At 38.5% G+C, this 25,721-nt stretch overlaps 2 protein-coding genes and 1 long non-coding RNA gene across 5 annotated transcripts in view; 2 read left to right on the forward strand and 1 right to left on the reverse strand.

Moving 5' to 3' along the window:
- Nucleotides 1–13,321, forward strand: part of LOC117825014 (cGMP-inhibited 3',5'-cyclic phosphodiesterase A-like) — a 59,463-nt gene extending 46,142 nt beyond the window's left edge. For both annotated transcript variants that reach the window (XM_034700594.1, XM_034700595.1), the window contains 5 exons: nt 351–544; nt 1,295–1,498; nt 1,698–1,859; nt 5,905–6,175; nt 6,977–13,321. In XM_034700594.1, coding sequence (XP_034556485.1) covers nt 351–544; nt 1,295–1,498; nt 1,698–1,859; nt 5,905–6,175; nt 6,977–7,296 — 1,151 coding nt within the window. In that variant the 3' untranslated portion in view covers nt 7,297–13,321. The remainder of the gene's footprint in view (nt 1–350; nt 545–1,294; nt 1,499–1,697; nt 1,860–5,904; nt 6,176–6,976) is intronic.
- Nucleotides 1–25,721, reverse strand: part of LOC117825022 — a 50,735-nt gene that overhangs the window by 5,408 nt on the left and 19,606 nt on the right. The window contains exons 4-11 of the long non-coding RNA XR_004633766.1: nt 15,096–15,176; nt 9,441–9,569; nt 9,177–9,222; nt 6,001–6,084; nt 4,283–4,392; nt 1,676–1,817; nt 1,284–1,476; nt 198–575 (exon numbers count right to left, since the gene is read on the reverse strand). This is a non-coding gene — a long non-coding RNA (uncharacterized LOC117825022). The remainder of the gene's footprint in view (nt 1–197; nt 576–1,283; nt 1,477–1,675; nt 1,818–4,282; nt 4,393–6,000; nt 6,085–9,176; nt 9,223–9,440; nt 9,570–15,095; nt 15,177–25,721) is intronic.
- LOC117825016 (solute carrier organic anion transporter family member 1C1-like) overlaps nt 16,371–25,721 on the forward strand; it is a 30,883-nt gene continuing 21,532 nt past the window's right edge. Inside the window, exons 1-3 of one of the 2 annotated variants that reach the window (XM_034700597.1) lie at nt 16,371–16,820; nt 21,807–21,982; nt 25,408–25,549. In XM_034700597.1, coding sequence (XP_034556488.1) covers nt 21,884–21,982; nt 25,408–25,549 — 241 coding nt within the window. In that variant the 5' untranslated portion in view covers nt 16,371–16,820; nt 21,807–21,883. Of the gene's footprint in view, nt 16,821–21,017; nt 21,040–21,806; nt 21,983–25,407; nt 25,550–25,721 lie in introns of those variants that run through there. The other variant, XM_034700598.1, reaches the window with a different exon arrangement.

Genomic DNA, 25,721 nt, shown 5'->3' on the forward strand with positions numbered 1-25,721 from the left:
GCGTGTCCTGTATGGTAGCAATGGTCTGCTATCAAGAAATAACAGACCATTTCTCTGAATTGTTATGGTACAATGTCTTAAGTTAAATGTGATAGCATAACCTCCACCACACGTTTCCTCCCTTTTTATAATTCTTAACAGTATTTATTTCATTGTTTCGCCTGTTGTTACATGATATATATATTCTTTAAACTCACTTTCTGGCAGACATCTTGCTGAAGAGCTTTCCTCTTGAATAGACTCCAAGCTCCGAGTTTAACAGGAAGAATCGTAGTGGCTGCATTTCAGCTAAAACCATAACCAGTGTCTGTGACATGAGCTATGTTCTCTCTCTTTGTCCCCTCGTTCAGAAAACGGCATTACGCCCGGGGCCACAGGCTTCCTGTTGTCCAAGATGAACTCCGTGCTGACAGAAGGCTATGGCTCCCTGGCCGGCCTCATCCCCGGCCTGGAGCTCATGGCTCTGTATGTAGCTGCTGCCATGCATGACTATGACCATCCTGGGAGAACCAATGCCTTCTTAGTAGCTACCAGCGCACCACAGGTACATTCATGTAGATATTCCTTGGGAGGGGCTAAATCAACAAAGAGGTTTGACTGATGAATAATAGTGATAATTTACACTCGGTTTCATTACAATTGAGAAACTTCAACTCAGATAAATGTCATCCAGGAAAACTGCTGCTATGTGGATTTTGCCTTGTGTCATTTCACTAAACTGCAAGTGATAAAAATATCCTGATATATTCAACAAATTTAGCTTTTAAGGCACGTAACATTTTTTGAAGCAATCAGTTTCTTTCTTATGAAATGTCATTTACATGTGCTGAAAGTGTTGCTAGATTTAATAATATATTAGTCACATTACTGCCACCTTTTAAGCTGAGATAATGCTGTAGTGTTGAATGTGAACCAGAAACCCACTGTATGCGTAAGGAAAAGCATGTCTGGCATCAAGTCGATTTAACAGTAAAATGACAATATAACTCAGTGGCAGAGTGCAGTACAACAGTAATGTTTAGTGTGTTAGTTGTGACAATATCAAAGGGGATAATGTGCTACAAAATGTCTGGAGTCATGTGTCAGCACAGCTGTTACAGTGAATGTTTCAACCAACAAACCAGATGACACATGAGGTTAATTACTAAAAGAATGTAACAGCAAAACACTGCAAAGAGCCAGAAGGCATTAAGAGCCAAAATCCACCAAAAGGATTGTTTGCAGGGGAGTCACATTTCACAGAGTTTAACAGACCAACATGATTGAATATTGATTTCACTTACTCCTCTTGCAGGCTCTTTTATACAACGATCGCTCCGTTTTGGAAAATCATCATGCAGCTTCAGCGTGGAACCTCTTCATGTCTCGGCCCGAGTACAACTTCCTGGTTAACCTCGAGCATGTGGAGTTCAAGCGCTTCCGCTTTCTTGTCATTGAAGCCATTCTGGCCACAGACCTCAAAAAGCACTTTGACTTCTTGGCAGAGTTCAATGCAAAGGTAAACAAAATTAAGTCATCTTACCTCATCTTTATGAATTGACTTCTGTTATTACTCATCTCCTCTCTGCTCTTGGTAAATAATAATTCTGTCATATTTTTCAATACTGATGCTCCTCAACTGTCAGCAGGGAATTTCTCTACAATCCATATTTGTGTTTCTCTTTTTGATACAAACCTTCCTGTGCACATCTCTCCAGGTGGGTGATGATGGAGTTTCCAGCATTGATTGGGCCAATGAAAATGATCGAATGCTGGTGTGTCAGATGTGCATCAAGCTGGCTGATGTCAATGGACCACTGAAGTGTAAGGAGCTGCACCTGCAGTGGACCGAGGGGATTGTCAACGAGTTCTATGAACAAGTACGCTTATCAATGCACTTACAGGAGCAAATGGTCTCCAGAGAGAGAGAGAGAGAGAGAGAGAGAGAGAGAGAGAGAGAGAGAGAGAGAGAGAGACACACATCTCTTCAAATCTTTTAGCATTTACACTGAAAGCCTATCACATAAAAGCTCCTTTCATACTGCCCCGCATCCTGAAAAATGCCTGACGTTATCTGGGCTGGGTGCGTGTGTGAATGCAAACAGTCAAATTTTTCATCCCAACTTCATTAGGACTTTTTTTCCTGTCAACTTCCTACTAAAATGTCCATGTAGAGTCAGGGTGGGAGTTCTGCTTTTTTGTACTCCATATTTCTGGACTTAGCAGTAGTAAGACAAATGTTTCATTGGCCATAGATAGTTGAGAGTTTACTCGACTGAATACAGTAGAAAGAACACTCAGTAGAAAGTGAATAAAATGCACTAATATAAATATGAAAATTAAGTTACAAAAGAAGCTGAAAAAATATCCAAACTGGAAAAAAATCAACAAAATGAAAGGTTCTGGGTTTTTAGTGCATGTCTATGAAGTTAAATTAAAAAAAAAAACATTCATAACAGTTGCCTTCATAACAACTTCTGTGCAGATGATATGAGTTTAGGACCCTTCAGCCAGGTTTTATGTGCATGTCCCTTTAAAACCAAATTAAAAATAGTCAAAACCCTCAGCTACTAGCTCATGAATTTATCAGAAAAGACTGCAAAAGGTATGCTAAAATGCTAAACTGAGTGTTAAAAGTACAAGAAACAGGTGAAAAACTAATAAGGCCACAAACTGTCTTTTGTGATATTAGTTTAACAGCAGTTCCTCTATTTAATGTACTTGTATTAGCAAATACAAGCTAAAGTATATACCAGACCAAGAAAAGCTCTAGCTTCAACGCACAGTTGTATTCCATTTGTATTCAACATTTTCGTCATAACAGAAATAATATGTCATATCTCTTTTCATAGATGACAGTCTCACTTCACAGCCCATTAAAAGTGTAAAATATATTTAAAATAAGGAGTGATGTTTTAAAGATTGAATTGACCAAACACTAAAATTTTCAGAAGACTATTACCGTCTTGCTCACCTTGCTTCATGGTAAGGCCAGGTTAAGCTTCATAACAACATCTATGCAGATGATATGAGTTTAGGCCCCTTCAGACAGTTTTTTGTGCATGTCCCTTTAGAGCAGAATTAGAATATTCAAAACCCTTACCTACTAGCTCATGAATTTATCAAAACCAACAGCAAAGGGGATGCCTGGCAACAAATCCTAGGCTTAACTTATAAGGCACTCCATTGGTCTGTTCAGTCTGTGCATGCAGCTGAATGAAGATCAAACGCGATTAGCCTCAGAGATACTACTACTCATGCTTAGCAATGACCTATTGTAAGGATAAAAGCACATCAAGACTTGAACGCCAAAATTTGAGCTTCTTTTTGCAGTGCATTAATGAAGGCCACAATAAAAGGACCTTTTTCACAGGGATGTTTGTGATATGATTTCTTCTGGAAAGGAAAAATGTTTCTACATCCTAGCAAACTGAAGTTTCAAATTGTTTTTTGAAAGCTTAAGCTTCCTTGCAAGTCTTTTTCCTAGATGGCTTTGCAAATAGCGCATATATCAGTTTGAGGGGCGCTGGTGGCCGAGTGGTCTAAGCGCCCCACATACAGAGGCAATATGTGGGTCCTTGTTGCAGAGGTCGCCGACCGCGACCATTTACTGCACTTCTTCTCCCACTCTCTGCTCCCCACATTTCCTGTCTCTCTACAGCTGTCCTATCAATACAGGTCAAAATGCCCAAAAATATAACTTAAAGATGAATCAGTTTGAAATACTGCCAAACAGTATAATACTGAATATTCAATCACACTGAGACAAACAAAGTCAAACTATCGTACTATAGGCACTAAGGCACCAGAACATACTGTACCTGACTTGAAGAATAGCACCCTGTGGGACTCCTGTTTTAGTCCTGACACATTCTATTAAACCAGAGAGAAGCCTATAATGTGTCAAATGCCTTCTTAGGATCCGGAAAGGCTGCCTCTGCTACTTTACCTTTTTCATCTGGGCTGCAGTGATAACTGAACAAGACATCTACTTCAATTCTCATAGCACATTTGAGGGTTGATTTAGAATTTGCTTGAGGGAAATAAAAAATGTGTACATATGTTTTTACACAAAGGAGAGATTTCTGGTTACCCAGAATTGGTCATATTTGACAGCCCTCATTCAAAGTGAACCAGAAGCAGATCACAGGGATGAAAGAGAGGTTCTTTGTGACAACAGAGAGGGACCCTACATAAATATGGTTCATGCATTTTCATTTGTACCTCCCTTCACCTCCCCTCTCATGCTCTTAGTATACATACTGTTTACACACACACACACGCACACACACACACAGTGTACCTCTTGCACAAACCACTAATGCAGTGTATTGACGCCATCCAGGTTTCAGGTTACCATAGCAATGTGAGCCCCTGCCACCTTTGTCCTCCGACTGAATTGCTTTTAAAGACCTGACATCGAAAAGCAAACACAGAAGCACAATAACTGTCACAATATAAGAATCTACAACACAAGCTTTATCACATCGGACATAATGCAACTCAAACAAAAGTTACCCTGAGCCACCTTCAATTTTTAGAAAGTAAAAAACATCCCTCTGTCCTGTTTTTTATGCTTCCTGGAACAGTATGTGTTTCTGGAATGGACCATTTACTGGAGTAATTAATACCTCTGATTGTGTGAAGATGAAAGTGACACCTCGAATGCAATCAGAATATCAAATTTAAATGTGAGATTCCAATTATATTGGCCGTCAGAGATGGGTGTTCGTTGTAGCCGTCAATGTAATAGCATGGGTCCTCTTTGGCTTACCTCCATTCACAACAGAGGATTGTTATACAAATGGCATCTTTAAGGAATAAATCATAAACATTGAATGAATCACTGCTTGAAAGACTTGGTTATCTTCGTATTTTTGAAGTCCCAGAGGTTTTTGTCAGTATTATTTGTCAGTATTTGTTGGTGGTAAGCAAGCTAATTCATACAACAAAATGCTAGGACTAATCTCTGTTGACAGCGTCATTTTTATGATTGATACATGATTTGGGTCAGCAATTGTTTGTCATTTTGTAGTTCTCCTAACCAACTGTATGTGCACACAGAAGTAGTGCATCGTAATCTTACTTTTATTGCATTATGCAAAGTGAAAATTAGCTATGTTTTGTTTTGTGAAACAGCAATTTCAATATGCAGGACAGTCACAAGGAAAACAGAGAGGACTGACATATTCTGTGCTGCTTTTAAATACATTAAATCTGTTTGCAGCACTTTGTGTGTAGTTCCCGCTATATTTCACATGTTTTCTACATGTTAAAGCTGAAATCATCAGGACAAATGAAAATTATAACCTTTAATATTGAAATATATCAAACTATACAACGAAATACAGCTTTTTATGTATTAAAAACACATTAGGGCTCATCATAGGGACAGAAATGGAACCTCAGATATCTTGCTTTATTGTTTACAGATGCCCAAAGGGGACAAAGACCTTAACACCAGACAATCCTAACTCATAAGCCTAGAGTTGCGAAAGTACAAAACAAATATAGCAATAGTCTAAGCACGTGCGTGGGCATTGATAGCAATTCAGAACGTTGTCTGGCCTATCACGGCATCTACAGTTTTGTTTTGAGTGAGAAAGTTATTCCAATATCACGTGCAAACAGGCTTTGTTACCCAGAATCGAGATTTGGAGAATAATTAACTATGGGAAAAAGTAAATAAAAGAAATGGATGCATGTCTGCTTCATGGTCCCCTGGTTTTTCACAGATTTAGAGACAGTTTAAATGAAAGACTCCAGTGAATTCTGAAGAAATGAGGAGGCAAATAACTTGTTTTTGTTCTGCTGGTATGAAGATACAAAGCCATCGAGAAAACTCTTCCTTGTAATCACATTATCTACTCATATTTTAATAATCCTGTGCATCTGAGTTAACTTTCCATGTTTCAAACCTTCCAGGGCGACGAAGAATCCAGCCTGGGCCTTCCCATCAGCCCATTCATGGACCGGTCCGCACCACAGCTCGCTAAACTACAGGAATCGTTCATCACTCACATAGTCGGACCTCTGTGCTCTTCCTACAACTCCGCTGCTCTCATGCCGGGACGCTGGGTCGACCCACCTGAGGGAGAGATGGAGCTGGAGGAGGAGAAGGAAGGACAAGATATAGAGGAGGAAGAAGAGGAAGAGTTAGCAGACGAGGACGCATCAACTAGTTCTGAAACTTCCCGTGAGTCAGACTCTTTCCTGAGTTGTAGTTGCAAAAAAAAAAAACTGGCGAATGCAGAAAAAGTAGATATAGTGTTAAATGTTTAGATTTGAATGGAATAAAATGTGATCAGGTGAGAAAATGAAGCACTTATGATATCAGTGATGAAATATCATCAAATTATATGACAAATGACAGCTTTGGTAACAGGCATACCTTCCATCCTTTATTCAGTTACATACTCCCAGTATGTATTAGAACACCATCATTTAAGGCTTGCCGTCTTCATTACACTGAATGACATCACATCTGTCACTCTCATATCACATTTTTTTAATCTCTATGGTGCATTGATGACCATTTTTTTAAACATCATAAGTCTGCCTCAGTTCTTGGTAAAGTTGTCCTACTTTTCTGCAGGTTCATTCACTGTGTCACTCCATCTTTCATGCCCATTGCATCATAGCGATGAATCACAGCTTGCCTCAAAACACTGAATATAAGATGGTATCACTTTTTTCAGTCGTATTTTTTTAGGGGTAAAATGTGTCATTTTCGGGTAAATACAGTATACCTAATTCAAATTGAAAATTTAAAGTTGGACAGAATGACTCACTTTTGGAGCCAGCCTCAAGTGGCCGCTTAAGGAATTGCAGTTGTAACACTATGGTGTTTCTTTCCATTTTTAGTCCTTAAGGTTACTGGTTGGTATGAATCTAATCAGCTGTTTGGAGGCTAAAGAAAACAAAGTGTTATTTTTAAGGGGGATACAATGAAAATTTCAAACTAAGCTTGTGTAACTGTCGCCTTTGTGTCCCACAGAGCTGCAAGAAACCAAAAAGGTGAGCCGGAGGAAAGTGTTTTGCCAGATCACCCAGCATCTTCTGGAAAACCATGAAATGTGGAAAAGAGTTATAGCTGCAGAAACCCAGGAGGAGGCAGGGAAAGAGGAGAACCCGAACTGCATCAGCAGCACGACAGATCCTATCACAGCCATCCATGAGGAAGAGGAGGAGCAAGCAAGCAAAGAGGAGGAGTTGGCTGAAGGCCTCGACGACAGGGAAGAGGTGCCGGCTATAGAGGAGGAGGAAATCCTTCCACAATCAGAGACTTCAGGGGATAAAGAGGAGGAACCAGAGTGATATTATAAACCTCCTCTTACACCAGGAATCTAAACATTGTCTAAAAATGTTTCTTTTCTAACTAAACTCTTGATATGTTAGCCAGCACATCACTTTGACACAACACTGTAGAAGATGCTTTGGGTAATATGTGCCTAACAAAAACTGAGGTTGAGGACAGAGATGATGCATGCCCAGTTCATCTGACAAGAAGAGAAAGTCAAGTGACTGCTGGAGAAAAAAAAGAGTGATTGGGACAGTGTTTCCTTTCGTTGTTATGTTGGTTTCAGTCTGGATCTGGTGCTCTGCCCTCACCCAGGCTGCCAATCCTGCACTACTGGCCCACCACGCTCATTCACAGATTCACTCCTCCAGTGAGTAATACACTGTCACGACCCACATGCCCCCACCCATCTCGTTACTCCCATGCTATCAGCACACTGTGGAGACACCCAGCTGGTTGAGGATGTGCAACAAGCCCCCTTACTTGAAGACAATGGGATGAAAGCCAGGGAAAAAGCTGTGTCCACTGAGGCTCAGCCGTGAGGATTTCACAGGGAGACGAAAAAAAAGGGCCCGTAGTAGTACACCGTGTATACAAACATACACCCACACAAGCTTCACACACAGACACACTCACAGTACATTACAGTACAGTAGAAACACATTCCATATTCAGAACCAATAGGAAGTGAAACAAAGAACCCTGTTGCTCCAAAAGCTTTATTCTCACTCAAGGGAAAACATACAAAACAAGGTTTTGTTCATGTCAAACAATGTCCGTCTTCAGTCACATATTTTCTCCCTGTCTGTTGATATTCAAAGCTGGCGCAGAACACCTACACGTTTCCAGGCCACGCAACTCAGGAAGGTAGAAAACTGTAGAAAAAATGGGGACTAAAAGGGACTCGCAGCGTCCTTGTCCTTTCACTTACCGTTTGATTTTCTGTCTGCGCTGTACAAGACGGTACATTTTGAATTACATCCGCAGAGACGCGCTTCTTTGTGAAGGGAAACTCAAGGGAAACAAGACTATGGTTGACACTATACTGTATATCACAATTCTTTTTTTATTTTGGCTCACTCAGCAGCTGTATCCTATAGGATCATAGTGCTTATCACATGAAAATCAACAAGACACAAAACTAGGTAATAAGGTGATGTGTTTTGTTGAGCACGACTTTTTATATGTCTTTTCTCAGCTTGTTTACTTACAGTAACAAAGTTTGTAACAGCTAGGATTTTTTTCCTCACTGCATTATTATTTATGGCCTGGTATGTAGGCCACATGTTTCAGAAAGTGAAGTAATCCAGTAAGCCATAGTGGCCTGGACCAGTGCTGACTCACAGCTCCCGATCACACGAGAGGACTTACATCAATGAAATATTCTAAAGAGCCAACCGCCGCCGTTCAGGGAACGTGCTGTATATCTGCAAAGTTCAGCTCAGTCAGATTCAAATCATGCAATATCTGTTTTTATGGCACCTAAGATGAAAATAGATAAATACTTAAAATTATTAGCATTTCTCAGTTGTTTCACAAAAACACAGACAACCAGACATGGCTGCATAAATCTATAATCAGAATGAAAAAGTTATGTTGGTCTTTAATGACTTAAGTCAGATTTTGGATAAATATAGTGCAAGCCTCCTAACCTAAAATGCTGCCATCTGTTATCTTCTGTGACACGTCAGGGTATTTTTTAAAAATCAGCTGAGGACATGTAGCATATTTGATCCTCAATGAGAGAAAAAACAAAAGCAGAATGAGAGATAAAATAATTTTACACAAGGAAAAAAACCTTTAAAATCTATCTGATAATTGGCAACCAGACGTACCACAAATTGATGTATATTTTCCCCATATTTAGTCCTTACTGATAATGTAGCATAGTACTTACAGGTTGTATCGCCGCTCTCCTTTGATGTCCTTCTGGATTTAGATTGCTGGTGATAAGAGCGTGAACAAGATCAGTCGTCGTAATGAGAAAATCTGAGGGGGTCATATATCATTTTCACACTTTAGCTGATTCCTTGAGATGTAACGTGATTGTCTTCGTTTCCAAGTATTACAAGCATATGCAGTACAGTATGTATGATCTGACATTGGAGGAGCTCTGGGGGTTCAGTTCAGCGATTTAATGATGCTTTGTGTTTTCACTTACTGATCTGTAGCAGGAACTTTGTGTCCAGTAGCAAAGTGAACATGATTCACAAAAAAATACCCTTTTTGACTTGTATCAGCACTTTTAGGAGAAACTGTCCGTGACTAACGCCTTTCTTGTGAGGTAGCCCTAAAGAGATAAAGAGAGAACAAAATGTATTTTTGCAGTGGCACTAATTTTCAGAGGGTTTTTTATTTAAAACTGTGCTTCAGATGTGTAGTTTATTGTTACTCTATTATAAGATATATTACGAGAGATATATAAGGATACGAAATGGTATGATATGATACAATATGACATAACATGATATGATTTGACAAGGTAAGATATGATAGGATATGACTGGATACAATACGCTATGATATAAAATGCTATTGTATGCTACAATACTATTCCAGATGATATACTATGATATCATACAATATGATATAATACAAAAACATAATACGATTAGATGTGATTTAATGTAACTCAATACATTACAATATAATACAATATTTCATGATATGACAATACAATATGATATGGTCTGATAGCATATAAAACTGTATGGTGCGATATGATATGATTCAATTGAGCACAATACATTACAATATGGTACGTTATTGTCTCCAAAGGGAAATTTGGCCTTGAAATATTCTATAAATACAGAGAAGGTAAATAACAATTAGACAATTTGCAGCAGAGTTCCTGGTATACTGTCTAACTACCTGAAATGATGACAGAGAGAAAAAAATGAATGAGGGGTAACTTGTTTTTAACGCTGACAACAAAACAACAAATGAATATGTGTAAAACAGAAATATAAACATCCAGTAATAAACCAAAACACATTGTGCAACCAGTTTTTTTGGCATAATTAACAAACGCTGGATGAAAAACTAACTGAGCAATCTATTTAACAGGCTTGTTCGCAGTCATGAAGTTTATACTGGTAGAACTTGCCTTACTGTGACCCAAATTTCCTTATTCAATTAGAGTTTTGATAACCCTAATACTGTCTAAATTCCATTGCAGTGTTATCAAAATGCCCATTGTGCACAAGAGGGCTGAACTGTGCAGCGCTGACTGCTTATTCCCTGTGCTTACAAAAGGGTGCAGTGGTTGTTTTTATTGCAATGAATAAGAAAGCCTGTACTAACCAAACCCTGAGCTTATTGTTCGTGTTCAGTTGAAGTTTAGAGCTCTTAATAGGTGTTCAAAGTCTGATCTTTTTAAAGGAATTAGAATTTGCCTAACAATCTGTAATACAGCGTAATGTTTAAGTAACAGGATGCCCGGGGGGGATGGAGTCCAAACAAGAGCTCATGCTGCTCAGAAATTCAAAGAAATTTACAAAAGGAAATGGTAAATCTGACCCCTGTGTTTCTTATCTGTCAACACAAAAGGCAGCACTGTATTTAAAACACAGTTTGATTTTCATCCCCTGGACCAAATGTCTTCCAATAGCCTCTCCTTGCACTGCCTAGTCATGATCACCTGTAGCAGTAAAAACTCATCTGTAAACACCAGCTCATCTCACTACACATCTGTAGTGTACACATCATTTAAGGCTTCAGCTGGGGTTAAAGGTTGAGCAATTTTGAAGCTCTGTACTGCAACGTAGCTTTTGAACCACTTATTCTGGAAATAACCATGACAGTAATGAACTCTGCAGCGAGCCCCCTGCAACAACAGTTTTCTGAGCACACAACCCCACAAAACATACAATATAACTATGCCTCGCATATGATCACACTAATCATGCATGTGCATACTTGTGCCGTTATTGTTCTCTATATTCCAAAATTCCTCATTCGCTTCCCATTGAAGTGGATGGAGAATTCAAAGCTCACTAACTGTAGATGCACGTTTGCAAAAATAGATGCTTCCCCCCTTCCTATCCCTGCCTCACTAACTGTGTACTCAAAAATGCAGCAATCAAAGAGACTTAATCAAAGCTGTGACAGAATTTGGGGTAGCTATTTTCTGTCGTAAACAATCCAAAACACCGGAGCTCTTTTGTGTTGTTTGGAGTTTTCAGTGAGACAAATATAAGCGCCCAAATGGTCAAGTTTCCTCCAGTCTTTAAAGAACAAGTTCTTTTTTTCAGTGAAGTTAAAGGACCATTCTGTTTGTATTTTTTTCCTTCTTATAAATTATTGAATCACTTATACTGTAATTAGAAAACTGCACTGCATTACTTTACAGCCAAACTGCAACTTGCTACAGTTAATGAGCATGTCATTGCTTGGGTGCATTTTATAACTCATGTAATTTTTTAGAAGTTGCTAATTATTGCATCTTGTCTAAATTGGTGAAAACCAACGGAGGCCTGGAACAGTATAATACATCCTTATTTACTAACATGAGAGCATTCTTTGTTAAATTGTCCTGTGTAATTCAGTGCGGTAAAGGTATTTCATTAAGTGGCATAAGATGTGGATCCACTGGTATCGTTCCAGTATTGTGATCAGTCTACTGATACACCCTAGAGCACACTTTGCTGCAGGATAAAAAGTTATTTAAACTACTTGAAGTCAGCAAAAATAAGATTGTCAGCTGGTGTTGATTTACGACTCAATTTCACATGATTCTCCTCTTTTTTATCCCACACAGAATCAACTATCTATCAGCTCTCAATGGCAGAAATGCTCGTGACAAAATTGATTTTCACCCTGTATATGTTAAGTAACGTTTTTTGGCCTCCAAAGTATAAAAAGTCAGTTATTCAGTTTCATTTTTCTCTGAGTCAACTTTAGCCACAGGGTTTAAACAGGCAATCACATGGCATTTATAAAATCTTGTTTTACAATATTTTTATGTAAAAAGTCAGGCAAGACAACAACAAATGTACAGGGTCAACTCAATTGTGCAGGTTTATAAAAAAGCCAGTATCAGCGTTCTTTGAAGGATTAGACAAAGGGGATTGTTGCACACGGGTTTAACTTGTGCAAACCAAAGAAACTTTTTGTAATATGAGTGTTTTTTGTGATTTGCACAAAATTAACCCTAATATCAGCATGTTTCTTCTCAATCATCAGTGTTATTGAGAACCTGGTGAGGATGTCTGGATATGCATAACAAAATCTGTAAGCATTCATCTTCCAGGCGGGACTTTCTCACGTCTTGAGTGTCTGTTTTTATTTCAATGCCTTGTCAATAGGCCGCAGTGGCACTACAATGGAACTGTTCTGTTCTCAGACTGAAGCCCTTGTACTTTTGTTTGATGGTTTAAACCAAAAACATTCCTTTTTTGTATTGTTTGTTGTTTCAGCCATTTTAAAAGGCAGGCTATGCTCCTGTGCCATACCATTTTCACATGTACGTATGTATGTATGTATGTATGTATGTGTGTATGTATACCGTGCATTGTTCGAATGCTATGTTCATCAGCTTTCCTTGTTCTCCACAAAGGAAACCAAAACAAACTTTTTTTCACCACCTTAAAAGCAAGAAAAACAAAGCTGGTACGTTTTTATCTACTATAGCAGACGCTACACAGTCTCGATTCTTTCTTTCTCTCCAGTATCTTGCACTTAACACATGTAGCAATACCTACAGGATGGGGAAATTGTGTGATTCACCAGTATTTGTTAATGTAGAATATGACATTTTATTTCTAGATATTGTTTGACTTTGTATTAAAAAAAATATATACTGTACAGATTCAAAAGTATATTATGACAAAAAAAACTTTTAGAAAAATATTTATTTTTACTGTTTTGTAATTTAGACACAATACTGTAGCTCCTCTATTGCCAGACTTACTGGAAGTGCCTCTCGATAATGTATTACGAAGTAACTATACAATATATTGGGATTATTAGAACATGTCACTAGCTGAGCAGTGTTGATGTTGTAATGTGAATATTGTTGAATAATAAGATTTATAAATGCTGCAAACGTGTCTGCCTGCTTTTTTTGTTAGTTTTGTTTTAATAAGCTTGTGGAAGGATTTTTTACGGAGCCTGAGAAGTTCCAAAAAGTTAAAAAACGTATCTATATATATAATTATCTTTATGGAACCAGTTTTTATCTTGTGCACACAATACAATTATCTAGTGGGGAAAACTTGTTCCGACAACATAATTATATTGGGCACACAAGTTAATATCTTGTGCATGTAAGTTAGTATCTTGTGCGAACGCTAGTAAAAACACAGTAACTGGGACTTATATACAAGTTCTTCAATTCAATTATAATTGTATATGAGTATGTTTCAAGTTATAGAAATTAAAGTTGGCTTTATATTGGTGGCATACTGTTAGGTTGTAATCAGAATGGCAACATTTTTATACTCAATTCCGTTCAGTTTTTTTTTTTTTCCCATTCAAGTTGATTGTTAATTAATCAACTGGATAAAGTTTGGCCAAGCTTTAAAACATAAATCACAGCTTTGGTTCTTCAGCTCATTTAATTGTGGTTTTATCCCTACTGTAGTAATGCCTTTAAATCAAATAATGCTGTTAGATGTTCATGTATTTCCTGCTAGGCTGAATCTTGTGTTTACAATTAAGCTTCTCACTGCATGTTTTTCTGCAGTGTGACCAAGTGCAGTACAGTAGCAGTATTCTCCTCACACTGAGTGCCCAAAGGCAAAGATGATTTTCATGTCTCTCTCTATTCTGCTTTTCATTTTGTTATTACTATGGATTTGTAACTGTAGATCCATAAACAAAATTACTATTATAGAGAAACCAAATCTGTTGATCAAGATGTCACTCAGACAAAATTCAGTCAGTTTCACCATCACAATATTACATGTATTACTTATCCATAACCACAAACAGATATATTAACTTGCAGCTGTGATAAAACAAAGGGTTAAAAATAAACCACATTTAAGTTGAGCCTTTCTTCTGGTCTTTTTATTCCTTTCCAAAAAATAAATGCACATGCAAGTCAGATTAAAAATACTTGACGAAAACAGAAAGTTCCTCACATCTGCTTTAAAATTTAAGATGTTTAAAACATTTAGCACTTCTAAATTTAGTATTCATCATAGTGTTGAGATGCCCTGCCATATAGCAGCTGTTGTGTCACGTTTTTCCTCTCTGTGATTTTTTTTTTTTTGTATGCACACTGATAGAATATTGCAAATGAATGCTACTATGACAAACACAGACATGGTAGTAATATGTAAAATCAAGATCAAAACTAGACCTCCTTATGTAATATTGTTTGTGCCATGTGAGTGCTGTACCCTCCACAATTTTATCATAATATTACCTCACACTGTCAATACACTTGAACCATTCAGTGTGTTGAGCAACTAAAACATGTATGAAAGTGCAGTGCAGAGGGAGGTCAATATTCTCGAAGCATAGGACAATAAATATTTACATAAATGAAAACTTGGTGTCCGTTTGTCATATGATATCACCAATGAGCTGTAATAAACCTCTAATCTTTTGACCTGCTACTTCTATATGGGCCAAGGCCACAGTCATACAACACAACTCCACAGAGGAAATACATGGGAATCAATGAGACCATCCAAAACCGCTTCTGTAAAGCCAAAATGACCACACTGTGTATGGAAAATGTATTGGGCACTACAAGAAATATAATGTTTACCATCTGACAGTTCAATCTGCCAATGCAATCAGATGCAGATGACACAAGAGCATGGTGGATATATGCTTCCATTACCTTATTTTTCCATATGCTCACCTGCTTACTGATGTGTCCTCGAACAATAACCACATCTGGAGGAGTAGGCTAAGGTGAATGTTGTTGAGCAGAAAACTTGATCTAGAGGAAAATAAAACATGTAGCTGAGCAACACATCATGATCCAGAACATGTATACATACAATTAAAGCCTACAGACAAAAATCAAGTCAAAGCCTATGATTCAATTTTTGGTCTCTTGACATGCGGAACATTTCTGGAATGTTGTAAGATTATAGTCTTCTGTGCTTTACAGTATCTTACTGAGCACTCAATGCCTGTACGTTTGTATTTTTGCCCCTATTGCCCTATCCATATCTCTTGTTTTTACGGCCACCCCTGGCCACCCTCTGGTTCTGCCCCTGCATTTAGACCAACACCATCTTGGTTTTAATGGAGCCAGTAGTGACCATGTTTGGGCAAGATTGTAGCTAAGCATTGCTATGACTCTATCCTCGTTGGAAGGTTGCTGTAGTAGCAACTTGTCAATCATTATTTAGTAACAGCCTATGTCTATTTTTCTCAAAATTGGCGAACAATAACTGAAAAAAACATCATTGTGAATTAAAGAATATTTAAAAGAAGTCAACTGCAATTGCAGCCACAAGGATAATGGTAACTCGGGTTATAAATCAATGGGATGCCATTTAAGGTACCATTTAAATAAATTAAACAATTAATTGATAGATGATTAAATATATAAATAAATAGAAATTAGACGTATTTGCAAAAAAGTTTTTGGCTATCTTGTTCCATCAAGTGAACTTTATTTGAACTGACAACCCAAAAAGTTCAAGCATCCTTGAACATAATAACACCATGGTGTGTTAATGTGGCTTGAGCAAAATAAACTGTCACTTTTATGAACAGGGACAGGGTTTATCATCTCCAAAGAACCAATTCAGGGAGTACAGCTCAGTTCAAAACGAACGAGTGACCATGACTCAGAGATTCAGCCCCGTTTACACAGAAGGGGGCTCTGTTATCAAATTATTTAAAAGTGAATCAAAGATGGTATCAGAAAAAATAATATTAAAAAAAACAAAGTTGTTTTCTGATGTGGAAAGAACTATGCTTTTAATTGATAGTGTGTTTACAGGCAACATTTAATATTACAACCTTGACAAATATGTGACACTGTTGAAGATATATCCTAATATTCAATATGTTCAGTTGGATTGTGCAGACATAAGAGAGGAGGGAGGGAGGGAGGGAGGGGGAGAGAGAAGGAGGCTTGGAGACAGAGGGGCGGTAGACAGAGAGAAAGAGAGAAGAAAGCGAGAGAGAAAGAGAGGGCGCTTCAGATTAATACAGGCGTTTTTCTCAGTAAGCTTGTTAGCTGAAGGCTGGCACTCTGTTGGGTGTCTTAGAAGAATAAGAGGCAACAGCGGCGGGGTCACTTGAACGCACCACATCTCCCCAGCTGCATTGGTGTTCACAAACTGCATTGATGTTCACAAAGCAGTGAAGACATGTTTCAGGAGATAATATCCCTCTTTGATTTGGACTACTGTACCCGAGTGTCACCGTGAAGTCGGCTGGAAATGAACTCTGAAGGTTCATGTTGGTCTCGGAGCATTCATGATATCAGTCGGCGCTTCTCCTCCTTTCCCATCCACGTGAGAAGTTTAACCGGAGAGGGCTGAAAGGAGGTTACCTGTGTTTCCGATTGACCGTGTAATCTTTGGAGCTGGCGCAACTGGACGACTGTTCACGAGACACTGAGGTAAGTGGTGCATCTAATTTCCATCAAGCACGCTGTTGCTTCTAACTGAATTTAATAGCTAATTATTGAGGAAATTAAATGTTTTTAAATTGATCCCTACATATCATTAAGCTTATTTAATTGTGTCATAGTTAGGTCGTCACATTCTGACCCCGAAACAAAATATTAGGCTAAATCTCAAATGTAAGCCCAATAATAAAGGCTATTTATGAGTCTAGCACTATAACTAAGACCGTTTCTTTAACCACTTAATATTTAATTTACAGCGACTATGAAGAGTTTTTTTCTTATTAAGCACAATATACTCTGAACCGCTCCACCATTATAAGTCTGTTTCATGTAAAATGTGAAAGTGACTGTTTTCCAAATGACCCCAGCTTACTTTAATGGCATCCAAGGCTGAGGAGCCTGAAAGCAGCAACCTTGTCAGGAGATTTTCTTGCAGTCACATAAATCAAAAATACTCCATTTATGAAGATTATATTTTATATTTAAGTACCAAAGATATCTAAAATGAACTTTTTTATTATTCTCACAGATGTAAACAGCTCTCTAGACTCAGTTGATATGTGCCAGTCACCTTGGAAACAGTCCTGTCCTCAGTGGTATATAAAAACACATAAAATCCTTACACAAATGGTTGCTGAGGTGCCATTTTTACCTCTTGTTCAAGCAGCTATCCTGGAATGAATGGGCTCTAAGTGTCACTCGAACACGCTTTCATGATTGCCAATTGTCTTAACTAGTACAGCAAATGTAAGAGGCTCATTTCAACTGGCTTCAATAACACTTACAAGTTAAATTGCTACGTTGAGAAATGAACAGAATGATTCTAAAACCAATAAAGAGATATAGAATACCCGGTATTCACCCTAAAGTGTGTTTAACCAAGTAAACCAAACCAAGTGTTTTACTTGTGTAATAGTTTTTGTTTCCACTCAGACTCATTACTCCTGAATGAAAATGACATATTCTCGCTAATGTGTTAAGTGGGTGTCTTGACCTTTGGGCATTTAAGCCTGTGAAATATTTAATATCCTGAGACACAACTTTTCAATTTTTCTATTCAAACAATGAAAAAAAAGCACATCAGTGCTTTTGACATCCACCAATCTGACATGCAGATTGAGATTAGTGTGATGCGAGTACTCATGCTATTATGGAGTCTTTTCGTATTGCAGATGAAAGTATTTTGGTCCACTTCAATTAGAATCAATTAGACTTATTGAAAACTGCATATGTTTTTTACAGAAACCCCAAACAATACAATTCATGTAGAATAAGAAATAATGTATCCATTCTTCCATATGGTGGAGCGTCACCTGCTACAGTGTGTGCCTATGACGTTTCTCATTGGCTCTTGCTCTCTCCACAGGACATCAATCTATACAGAGCCTTTCATCATCCTTAGATACAGTAACTATGTTGCTATTTTTACCGTCCATCATTTTTTCAGTCTTGATTCCTCAAAAGATAGTTCCAGAAAAGTAAATGATTATGTGGCATAAGGATGAAACATGTCTGTACAAGCATGGGTATCTATTCCTGACCTCTGAGATTATTGTAAGGTTAACAAAAATACTTTGAAGCTTGAGCTTGGTTAAATTTGAAAAGTTTTTCTTGCTGCAAAAAAGTCTTCTTCATGTACTTAGTTAGTTTTATTCATATTCTACTAAATTTTAATATTTTATTATCCATACTGAATGTGATGCTAGAACAAGCCATCCTATTAATCCAATAGGCCAGTGGCTGTAATATTCACTTTCAGTTTACTGTAGTGACAATGCTTATTACCAGACATTACATAACAGTGACAGATTGAATGGTATTTGATGCAGTGACTAAAATCTTATGTGTGAGACTCAGAGAAAGACGTTCTAATGGCTACTTTTTGTTGTTCATTTTCTCTGTTTTAATGGAAGACTGCTTCACATCGGCTACTTAAAGCTGCTCTTGGTCTAATTCCACGAAAGTAGGTCAGACCTGTTGCGATTAGCCAGCTCCTTTGGTCTGCTCTACTCTTTTAGACAGAAAAAAAAAACATCCAGGGAGAAGTGCAAACTTGTTACATGTGGCCTTAACAGCAGTAGCACTGACAGAGATGGTGATGGTGTTGGTGTTTTTTTGCAGCATAGCAATCATAAACCCAGTCCCCCGCAGCAATTACGTTCCCTGTTTCACATGACTGCTGGAAATGAGCTGAGAGGGGAGGAGGGGGAAATACATGAAATAAGCAAGTCCAATGTGAGGGGGTAGGAAGAAAGGATCCATAGAAAGGGAGAGAAAGAGGTCAGGAAAGATGATGTTAAGTGAAAGGAGATGAAAATCAGATTTCATTTATTCCTGTCTTCCCGATCAATACACAATGGAATAGATTTGAATACATGAATACTTAGCTTGTAAAATGGAGATGAGTTATTGTTGTTTTTGTTTGCCTTATTTTAAGGGTTTTCCCCCGGAGATATAACATGCTTTTTCAAGACTGCTACTGTGGTCAAATGAGCCCTCTCAAGCTATTTTCCGTTGGCTGTAGCTTCAATGGGTGGTTGACCTCATTGACCGATTTAACACTTTTTGCAACTACTTCACAGTGAAACAATTACCGTTGATAAGTGATTATTATCAGTACTGGAGCATTTATCTCCAGGGGGGAGCTATGATAAAAAACAAAACTTGAAATGATGAGGCTTCTATTTGTATTTGCTAAGCCGACTACCTCCAAGCGTAAAGTAACAGTAAAAATGGCAATATGGGTCAACTACTAAAAGGAGCTTTGGTACAATTTAACACACGTGGACCGGGATGTTCCCACATGGGATGACCTCCTTGGCTAGTTTCTGAAGAGGCTTTTTGAAGCCAAGCGATGGCTGTTGCCATATTTTTGTCAACCTAGTAGGGCTGCAACTAAAAACTATTATGACAGTCGTGTTTTCACCCATCATCGAAATGTTTATTCAACTTATTTAATATTGACTTGCACAATAACTTGTTGGTTCTTATTAAGGGATCATGTTTTAATTTAACATGACTCTTTTTACATGTCATTAAAAGCCTTAATTCATGAGAAAAATGAAAAGGAAAAAGACATGAGCAGGGGAGACGAAGATGAAGCACTGTAAGGTAAAGATGTTAAGGTGACAGACTGAAAGTGTACAACTCTCACAGTGGGGCTCCAAGTTTAAGTTGCTGCAAAGTTGAATGCCACCGTGCCTTCTACTCAAATGCTCTCACATTAATGACGTGCTCCCATGAAAAGCAAGTTTTGGTTTAAAGATGTCGCAGGCAGGGCGCCGTCGGCCCAGCAGTTTAAGCGCGTGCCCCGTATACAGTGGGTTCAACTACCGGCCTCAGCCATGTCCTCCCCCACTCTCTACTCCCCACATCTCCTGCCTCTTTTCAGCTGTGCTATCAAATAAAGGCAAAAATGCCCCAAAATATAACTTCCAAAAAAAAAAAGACGTTGCAGGCAGCTTTTTTTCTTTGCAGAGGTGAATCAAATGTTCCTGGTCTAGAAATTTAATGACACAATGGTTTTGTAATTTTTGGAAAAACAAACCCAAGTTATGTCAACCTGCCCAAGCCCATTTGGGCACAATCCAACCCAAAACTGCCCAACTGGGGCAAACCATACAACCTGGCAACCCTGCCTGGAGCCCTATTTTGACCAGCTGCAATGCTTTGAACTAACTCTTCTGCTGTTATGCTTTGTATCAAACAGTGATTTGCGGTATGGATGAAAGAAGTAAACTATCTATAGGTAGGGGGGGAAAGTAGCACGCCCCATGTAGAAAGGCTATAGTCATTGAAGTGTTGGACCAGGTTTGACTTTTATATGAATGTATGAAAATAGCAATCTTAACACAGTTCAGGCTAAAGCAACTCCATACACAGAAGCTATAATACCCAGAATGGTAAGCACATGTGAGTGTTTGATGTAACGCCTTTTTCCCTTGTTTGATCCTCTCTGTCGAGCATGAAGTCAATATAGTCCAGCCGAAGGACACACAGTCACGCTGTAAGCACTTGTCTTAAGCACTGCTTGGAGACTACATAGGTTAGTTCAGGAATGTCCAGCTTTAAACGCATGATGGAAGAGAGTGGCACAACAAAGAACACAAAGTCAATGTCAAAGAAAAAAAGAAAAAGCTATGACGGGAAACGCCTGGAACGCTGATGCACCATTAAACCATTGTTGCATTTTTCTACACCACCACCTGCAGTACGTGTCGAACAATAGAAAACGTTCCTTATGTATACATTTCTTTGCATTATACCTTAATATTTACATCCCCTGCACATGTCTTAGAGTCAAAAATAGATGTAGAGAGGTAATGGAGGATGCAAAAAATTCTGTGCCAAAGACGAACCCAGCTCAGTTACACATCAACGTGTTGGCTCCGTGTCAGATCTGCTTTCATCCAAATTCTCAAATTCCACAGGCCTCATAAGCAGGTGTTGGGGAAAAGTAAACAGTGGCTTAGCCTTACAAGATAAATTAAAACAAACACCTACTTCCCTTTGTGGGTATTTCTGTCAATGTTGGTGAAATCCTAGCTGCACAAAAAGTCAGTTTTGAGTAAAGCTCAACTTACAAAACTTTTCCACACACATTGAGTAGCTCTAGTTTAAAAAGCAACTCCATTTCACAACAATATTAGAGCAAATTACCTCTCGTGGTGTTTGATATACTGTAAGTGCAATAAGGCTCTTAACTTAAAGATTATGCTTTCACCACTTTTTATAATGGGGGTTTATGCTTCATTGCTCTTGGCCACATGATATAAGTCCCTGGTCTGAACCATACGATGAAGCATGTAGCTGTGATGTGTTGGAATGTTTCAAGATTTTGATACTCTGTGATTAGCGTCTGTCTGTAATGTTTATGTGTTTATGTGTCAGTCCCCCTCTGCTGGCTGCCGCAGACATGTTTCTGTGTTTGGACTGATGAAGAGAAGTGGGTCACATGCTTGAATTATCCATTTGCAGGGTTGCATGCATCAGTGCCAAGAAATTGCATTACGGGGGCGACTTTTGCTAAGGAGACACAGAGACAATCCTGGAGGATGGGAGCCGAGCAAGGACGCACGCAGGGGAACGGACGCAGCAATGCTGCCAACGCTGCCGCCAGAGAGCCACGTTCCAGCTCCTGCACCAGCCTGAAGGTACAAACGCTGACATGTGAAGGGTTAAACTGTGTGTGTGAGAGGTGGACAGGGGTCACATGCTCTAAGTATGTATGACTGCATGATGTAGTGTGTGGGGACCAGACATCCACTTCCCAGACTAAATAACCAAATTACAACAACAGAACAACAACTCTTTTAACTCTTTTCAATGAAGTCCATGACTGATACTGCTGCAGAGAGAGCTCCACTCTTCTATTCATAGCTTCATGGTAGTGGTATTCCCTTGGGTCAAAAGTTTAGAGTGCTTCACAGGGCCTTAGTGCCCCTTTTATGGTGAAATGGTTTCCTCCTTTGGGTGTCAGTGGTTGATGATTTGTATTAGTGTTGCACCAAAGCCTCAGCAGACACAGCATTAGCTTTGTAACTTAAGCGTGACTGGCTTGAAGGTGCTCTGCTGATCTTAAGACTAGTACACCGAGGGCTTTACATTAGAGCTGGATTATCTTAAGTTGTTCTACTCTTTAAAACAAACTAACCCAGGAAATAAAAAACAGGAAACACATCATGAAGCAGCTTTGCATTGAAATCACTGTGTCTCAAACTTTCTTAAGACATAGGTGAGACAGAAGAAGAAGTCTTCTTCTCCATGTAAAATTGTTATGTCTTCCCACTGTGGCGGAAATCTGGAAATGATAGACTCAAACAACAACGGTTTGTCTTTGTGAGCTTTATTCCGGCCTTCAGTGAGTTTTGCAAAGCGGTCAGCTGGCAGAGTGATCTTACAACCGAGACAAAGTCTGCGCAACTGACCAAGAGTGAACATACAACCCGTTACTTATTCTCTTCAGAGAATAAGATTAACACATTATTAAACATCTTCAAAGAACTGTAAGACAAACAAGAGAGCTTTTTATGACCTCTTGCTTCCTGGTCACCTTCCTGACTTCTCACCTTGTGGTCTACTCCTCAGCCATGGGAACAGATAACCGTATGCAAATCACAGAAGGTCTGGTATGTGTGAATGTTTCTAGCTTCTAATCAAAGCAAGAACAACATACTATCATGTCTGTATTTTTCCCATCACACCACTTAGAACAAATGTCTGTATGGTGCTTCAGATAGTGGAGATGCTTGGGTTAAGTGACCAATGCCTTGGTGGTTGGTTTGACATTTATTCAGAGTTCCAGCGTATGACCTGGTGACAGCTGAGCTTACACATGTAAAACTGATGTCATTGGATTGAAACATATCGCAAAAAAATATATATACAGAGACTTTTCTCTATCAAATTAGGCTGATTAATAAATTGTGTACTGACACAGTTATTAAAGGATTTAATAACCCTCCTTAGGAGTCTGGCTTTGCACATATATATACTATGTACGTACATGGCAGTCTCGTTGTCAGTACTTGACTATTCTTGTTGGGTTTAGTTTGATATTTAGGGAAGGACCATGTAAAAACAATAAAGCATGATAAGTCAACTTGCTGACTTTCTTTTAGTTAAGGAATCATATTTATGGGGCCATCTCTATCGTATTATAACTACAAAAAACTGACAGTAAAGAAATGACAGAAATAAATACAGTTGTGTATCACTTTCCATCAAAGTATGGTATTGGCTCTGCTAACCAGGAAGTCGTACAAGTACACTCACTACTTTGTTTGCTGATACAGATAGTACCTGTCTGCTTGTAAGAGGCAAGTTTGTTGCGTTTGCCATGTACGCAGAAACTTTATGTTCCATTGTTTACTGACTTAGATTAAGGGGAAACATATACCACAAGAGCCTCTATGTTAAGTGCAATGAAGATCAAATTCTGTTGATTTGAAATTAACATCTTCATTTTTCAAGCATTAACTCACAGATTATCTACTCCATCAAGTTGAGTAAAATAACAAAGAGTCTTTGATATTATTTCAAAGTAGCTGTTGTTTTAAAGATAACGACTGTTCGGAAAAGCATTCTCGGCAAATGACTTTCTATGAAAGTTACTCTTGTGTCCTCTTGTTGCCATAACAAAAATGATGCAATGTTATCGAAGTTTCCCTCTGAGGAAAGATTGAGACGATAAGGCAGGACAGGATGTGGATCTTAGAGTCTTTTCCTCTTCCTCTTTTCTTTTCTTCAACTTTCAACATGAAAGTTGGTTCATGCTGAAATTAATCAAATGAGATCAGACACTCTTGTTCCTTTTTGTCCACATAAAAGTGATGTGAGACAATGGTGTTCAAGCAGCTTATCATAATACTGATGGTGATGGCAGGGCTGTGTTTTAAGTTTTCTTAGAATTGTTTGGTTCCTCGACTGGCTGGGAGGGACATGGCACGGCCTATTGACTCTAAGCTGCTGCTCAGTGTTATTCTCTCATTTTGAGTAATTACTGTAATAGGACTTGAAGAGACTTGGGTGCTTCATTGTTCCATTGTCTCACAGATTGCTTAAAGCACCATCTCAGAACTTCCTCAACACAATCATCATCATTATTTTAGAAATGTAGGATAAACTGGCTTCTGTTTTTGGGGCCACAAATAATACAAAAATAAACATTGTGGGATGATGTGTGGCTCTGGCCCAAGCGTATTAGGTGAGTGACATCAATGAGCTGAGAACATAAGCAGGTCACAGGTCAGAAAGAGGCTTTGTTCAAATTCTCACAGTCTGAATACAAATCGCTTTTTAGTGATCTTTAATCACAATGAGGCCAGAGCTTATTTGGCACATAAAAAAACAATTGAACGTGCTGAATGAAAATGTCACAATGCATTCCATTGTTGCAGATTCCAAAAAGGCCAGATCATTATTCTGATAAAGTAAACCATTACTTACTGTGAATTCAAAGAGCTCCATTAAACCAGCTGTTCTTAGAAAAATCCACTGAAAACCTGCTAACAAAGTTTCCAAGAGCATTCTACTGTGCAGCAAAGTTTTCTTAGGGCCCGAGCACCCAGTGTGGGAAATGCATAGATGATTCTTTCCCTCTTTCTCTTTCATTTACCTTCTTTCTTTCTTCTCTTACATTTTCTTTTTTATGTTTTTCTTTGTCTTTCATTCTTTAATTTTTCTTTTGGTCTTTCTTTCTTTCTTTCTTTCTTTCTTTCTTTCTTTCATTCTTTCTTTCTTTCTCTCTGTCTCTTTTTCTACATCCGTCTTTCTTTCTCTTACTCTTTTGTCGGTTTTTCTTTTTTCTTTCTGTCTTTTGTACTTTCTTTCTGTTTCTGTTTTAACAGCTATTTTGTTTTGCGATCAATAATGAATTACAGATTGTTCAATGATATCCTGACCTGTAATAAACACAAGATAAGACTCTCATTTCTTATGCTCTCAGTTCAAGATGATGATCTCAAACCACCTCAAAATGAGGTCTGAATGAATGAATGAAATATTTGCTTTCATTTTCATGTAAAATCTCTTTTTGTTTCTTCCCCTCTCCTCCTCTCACCTTTCCCTCTCCTCCCAGATGTTTTTGGTGGCTTTGTCCTTCGCCTATTTTGCAAAGGCTCTGTCGGGGAGCTACATGAAGAGTACAATAACTCAGCTGGAGAGGCGCTTTGACATCCCCAGTTACCTAATAGGAGTCATTGATGGGAGCTTTGAGATAGGTGAGTATGCCTTCCAGGCTCTGCTGTTATTTTGTTGTTCCGCTCGCAGCCTCTGTGTCATAGGCTCCCCACCTTTCTCTCTCTCTGTCTTTCTGGGCAGAAATATGAATGGGTCACAGAGATATTCAAGCTGCTGATAAAGGATTCATCAGGCATCCTAGAAAAGGACCGA

The sequence above is a fragment of the Notolabrus celidotus genome, chromosome 14 (genome assembly GCF_009762535.1).
Source record: "Notolabrus celidotus isolate fNotCel1 chromosome 14, fNotCel1.pri, whole genome shotgun sequence".
In the NCBI taxonomy this organism is placed as follows: Eukaryota; Metazoa; Chordata; class Actinopteri; order Labriformes; family Labridae; genus Notolabrus; species Notolabrus celidotus.